The 5,015-nt window shown below is 37.3% G+C and overlaps 1 protein-coding gene across 16 annotated transcripts; it reads right to left on the bottom strand.

The window, feature by feature from the left end:
* Positions 1–411: 411 nt before the first annotated feature.
* LOC100804799 (probable inactive receptor kinase At4g23740) lies at positions 412–4,771 on the bottom strand. Of its 16 annotated transcripts, none has more exons than XM_006584684.4 (5): positions 4,607–4,770; positions 4,467–4,518; positions 4,267–4,390; positions 2,492–3,832; positions 412–1,338 (listed from the first exon to the last, which is right to left on the bottom strand). In XM_006584684.4, the coding sequence occupies exons 4-5, from the start codon at positions 3,726–3,728 to the stop codon at positions 659–661; spliced, it is 1,917 nt and encodes a 638-aa protein (XP_006584747.1). In that variant the 5' UTR covers positions 3,729–3,832; positions 4,267–4,390; positions 4,467–4,518; positions 4,607–4,770; the 3' UTR covers positions 412–658. The 16 variants fall into 16 exon arrangements, with proteins under 16 accessions (XP_006584747.1, XP_014634124.1, XP_006584744.1 ...); XM_014778638.3 differs by having other exon boundaries at positions 2,492–3,823; XM_006584681.4 differs by having other exon boundaries at positions 4,267–4,385.
* Positions 4,772–5,015: the final 244 nt, after the last annotated feature.

Raw genomic sequence — 5,015 nt, 5'->3', positions numbered from 1 at the left:
CATAAACAGACTACGTTCATGTTTGGGCTTTCATTGGACGAAGCTAAAAATTTTGAGCGTTTATGGAATTTTAGTTTATAGCTAGTCATTCCCAATTTTTATAAGAGAAGAAAGTTATTATTTTTTAATGTAAGGCAACTAATCTAACTACTCCTTTTTCCCAATCCTCACAGGACAGAAAAAATTTGTCTTATTAATTTGTAATATTTATTGATTATAAGATCACAAGTAAATTGTAAAATAATTTTAAAGTATTTTGATAAAAAAAAAAAATACAATAGACAATTTGGAGAGGAACCAAGCAAATTTCTCAAAAAATTCTAATATAATAAATAAACAAGAGGTAATAGTTGTTAGACCTCTTGCAAGGGAAAAACAAACAGGTGCACCTTCTTGGTAAAGACTGCACAGTTTACACACAAAAGAAATGCTTCACATTATAAGTTATAACCACTTAGATTGCTGTACGGCAGCGCATGGCGCTTCCTTTTGGGCAGGGTCAAATCAAATACTAGCCCACTAGTTAATAGTATTTAAATAACTCAGGCAACTTAAATATGAGAAAAAATAATAATGATAATAATAATAACCACGCTCTTGTTCAGAACTTGGAGTTAAACATTGACAAGATGCACTCAAATCACAAACAAAGGTTCTTTCATTCACTTCCTCTCTGGAAGTAGGAGGGAGTGGAAGGAGAGTTACCATTGTCACGTTGAGAAAATTTAAGTTGTTCTGCTTGGTTCCCAGATGATGAGTGAGTCTGTGCATCAGTCTGCCTCACATTTTCAATCATCTTCACAACTTCAGACATCTTAGGCCTCTGATCAGGCATCCTAACCACACATGACATGGCTATCTGCAACATTTCCACCATCTCTTCTTCTATGTTAGGATATCTCATCAGCTCCAAGTCAAACACTTCAGCTGTCCACTCCTCGCGCACAACCGAATGAACCCACCTCACAAGGTGGATAATCTCATCACCACCAGTTGTGTGGATAGGGGATTTCCCAGTCAGAAGCTCTAGCAACACTACACCAAAGCTGTAAACATCTGAGGGCTGTGCTGCCTTTCTGGTGTCTGTAACTTCGGGTGCACGGTAACCGGCTGCTCGTGATATTGGTAAGGCAAGTGAGCTTGATATGGTTGCCAGGCCAAGGTCAGACACACAGCCATACTGTTTGGAATTGAGGAAGATGTTCGAGCATTTTATGTTGCCATGCACAAGCTTGCCACCATTCTCAACATGGATACGAGCAATGCCTCTTGCAGCACCTAAGGCTATTTTCAGCCGAGTATCCCAATCTAAAGGCACCCTATCCTCTCCTCTTTTGCCTGAAATTTTCAGAATGCAGAATGGCTTTTACACGCAAGGACAGTGTATAAAATGTAGTCGTGTGTATAATGTACCAAACTAGCATTTTCAAGACAAATTATTTATTTACATAGTTTGAATCTTGAATTCTTTTGCAAAACAGAAAATATGGTGTGTAAGGTACACTGAGAGTGAGAAAATGCAAGATGTTTTTACTATGGGGGCATTAAAGTTATACAAGCACTCAAATATTGAAAAGGCACAGAAGTACCAACATATTTACTTTCCTCCTGAGGCTTATATGATTTTCCGATGATCAATATTTGATAAGCGTACATAATATGAAGCTTAACAGTCATTAACATAACGATAAGGATTTGATTGGTATGATACGAGTTACAATGAGAGAAGTCCAAGAGGATAAAATATGATAAATGTTTCAACACATATTATGGAAGTATATGCTCAAGGTTTAATGTACAGGAGGAGGATTTGGCTCCTCTAAAGTAAAGAGATGCGTAAAGTAAAAAAAAAAAAGTAACGATGTATTCACTGGTGAGTTGAAATGAGTTAACTTTACGATATACTTTAATTCAAAACAATGGAAATACCTTACTTTCTCACTTTACAATATTTTAAATGAGTCAAATGTATATAAGAGGAAGGCCAGTGAAGTACAATCAAAATAAGTATTAGAAGGCCTCGTATTTTAACAGTTAGGTATGTTTGAAAGAGACTACAACTAAGCCAGAGAAGTAAACATGTGCATGAAGCTATTTGAATAATCAACAGACCCGTTTTCACGATATACTTTAATTCAAAACAATGGAAATACCTTACTTTCTCACTTTGCAAACTTTATTTTAAACTAGTCAAATTTATATAAGGAAGACCAATGAAGTTTTGTCAAAATAAGTCTAAGAAAGCCTTCGTATTTTAACACTTGGGTATGGTTGTCAGTGACTACAACTAAGTCATACAAGTGAACATGTATATCTAACATGAAGCTATTTGAATAATCAACAGACCCGTTTTTCTGACGAATATTGTTAATCTAAAATGGTAAAATTGATTATATATCTTAACTTATATTTGATTTAGACGCATTATTACATGTAAGAACATATGTGAATTGGAAGACAAATTACAATGAGCTAAAACAATGGTACATACCATGCAACATGGAAGAGATGCTCCCCTGACTGTGGTAATCATATACCATGAGTTTTTCATCTTTGGAATAATAATATGCCTTGAGCTCAACCACATTCTCATGCTTAAGACTTCCTACAATCTCCATGTGCTGTTCAAAATCCTTCTTTCCAACGGCTACCTCCTTCAGCCTCTTCACAACAACCGTGGTTGCATCCTCAAGTATTGCCTTGTAGGCAGTTCCAAACGTTCCCTTTCCCAGAACCTCAGCAGAAGCCCTCAATAAATCCTCCAAATCAAAGGCATAATTACATCCCTCAAAGAAAACCAGTTTATTATTTGCATCCTGGTTCCTTGAAACTGCTTTCTCAGGAGACATTTCTCCCTTGTGCAACTTTCCACTGAATGTTTCCTCATCCTCATCACCTCTTCTTGAGCAGCACACAAACATCAAAGAAACAAAACACACGAGGACTAAAACACCAGCAGCAACAATAACTCCCAGCAGCGCCGCTTCGCTGAGCCTTCCATGCTTCCTGGACTTGAAAGACGGCTCATAAGCTGGTTGAGGCGCCGGAGAAACCGTGGGAAAACTTCCAAAGGAAATGTTATTCCCAGAGAATGCAGACTCAGAAAACCTTAGCAGGGATTTAGGAACACTGCCCTGCAAGTTGTTGTTGGACAAATTCAGCACCTGCAGTCTTGACAGGTTGAGGTCAGGAATTTCTCCAGAAAGGGTGTTGTTTGCAAGGTTCAAACCAGCAAGCTGAGTCAATTTGCTAAGGGAGGAAGGGATGGTGCCATTGAAATGGTTATCGGACAAATTGACAACAGTGAGGTTCTTCCAGGCTGAGAAGTCAGGCAAAGGACCAGAAATATTGTTGAACTGAAGATAGAGAAAAGACAAGTTCTTGAGATTGAAAAAATCAGAAGGAAAATGGCCAGTTATTACATTGGATCTGAGGCTCAAAGTTTGCAGTGCCGAGAGGCGGCTAATAGTATCAGGTGGAATACTGCCATGAAATCCAACCCCTGGCAACCTAATTGCTATTACTTTGGACTTGTCTACATTGCAAGTCACTCCAGTCCAAGAATCACACAAGGGGGAACTCTCATTCCAATTCAAAGGCCTTGAAGGAGGGAACTTGTTCACAAAGTCAAGCAAAGCCTCCTTATCTTCAACAGGTTCACCACTTCCTTGCCACAAAACCAAACACAACAAAAGGGAAATGGAAGACAAAATGGGTAGAAATTCCATTTCACAATTTTTCCTTCCAGTTCCAAACAGCAGCAAGGAACGAGGTGTTTCTTCTGCTCTTCTACCCTTTTTCACACTGCAACACAAGACTAATTCTGCATAGACTTAAATGAATCACCACAAGTTTGTTAGTTAGTTTAAACAAAAAAGACACAAGTTCCCTCCCTCTTGAGACAAAGGGGAAAACCGAAAAAGAGAATGAAAAATAATTAAAAAAAAAGTGTGGAAACTGGAAAAGGAAATCTGATTCCTAGAATATTGTCTAAGAAAGTAGAAGCGGACACTGAGAAACTTGTGCATAAAAGAATGAGCTCGCAGGCTGTGTTTTTAAAGTTTTTTTTTTAAAAAAAAAAAAGCAAAATAATACTAGTATATTCAATTTTCTTTTTTTTTTTTAATAAAAAAGTAGCGTGTGTGTTCAACTTGTAGCAGATATGGTGCATCTTTTAGCTCTTTATTCGGTAGCAACTTTTCAGAGGAGATGGCAGAATCGAGAAAATTCAAAATATATCGGAAGATAAGCAAAGTTGAAACTCACTTGGCTATCTAAGACATTTTTATTTTCTTTTCCTTTGCAGATCTGATGAAAGAAAGAATGTCCTCTTTGTCCCGTAAAAGAAACAAAACAAAACAGCCTTTAAGTTTAACCTTGTGCAGCTGCGCTAATATGAACTCAGAAAATTAATTAATTAATTAATTAACAGAGAGAAACGTGGGAGAGAGTAGAGAAAAACGTACTAGTTATGCGTTGGGAATGAATAATGGGTATGGTGGTGTCAAGTTAGCAAAGCTAAAAGTAGCAAGGAATGCAAAATGAAAGAGTGAGTAACAGAGAATGGAGAATGTGAGTGGAAAAGAAAATAGTGAAATACTACTACCAAGTGGGTGTGAGTGGCATTGGAGACATTATTCCTCCGTGAGAGTGAGAGAGAAAGAATTGGAACGTCTCAAAGAGTAACAGAAACACGCATGGCAGCGCCACTAAGAAGAGGAGAGAGAGAATAACGGTGAACGTTGGAACGGAAAACCGCTGTTCATAAGTTCACGGAAGGATTGGTTTATAGGGATCACTCATGTGGGCCAATTACCTCTTCACATGTGGGTCCTTTCTTATATTTCCTTCTTTTTTGGATTTATTTTTACATCAAATTTTACTAGTATTTCTTTTTAAAGGGTTTTCAACGCTCAAATTGTACCTGTGGTTTATTACCAAACATGTGGATTGATTCAATTTTGTTAATTTAATTTTTAAATTAAAAGTTCTATGAATCACATTGAGTACACAAA

This window comes from Glycine max, chromosome 8, assembly GCF_000004515.6.
Source record: "Glycine max cultivar Williams 82 chromosome 8, Glycine_max_v4.0, whole genome shotgun sequence".
Classification (NCBI taxonomy): domain Eukaryota; kingdom Viridiplantae; phylum Streptophyta; class Magnoliopsida; order Fabales; family Fabaceae; genus Glycine; species Glycine max.
The sequence above is the reverse complement of the archived record's forward strand: the minus strand, read 5'-3'. Positions and strand labels throughout refer to the sequence as shown.

Excerpts from the sequence above, each read along its gene's own strand:
- LOC100804799 (XM_014778636.3), bottom strand. The coding sequence starts at position 3,728 with ATGGAATTTCTACCCATTTTGTCTTCCATTTCCCTTTTGTTGTGTTTG. Across the intron at positions 1,339-2,491 it reads CATCTCTTCCATGTTGCATG|GCAAAAGAGGAGAGGATAGG; the intron begins GTATGTACCATT and ends TGAAAATTTCAG.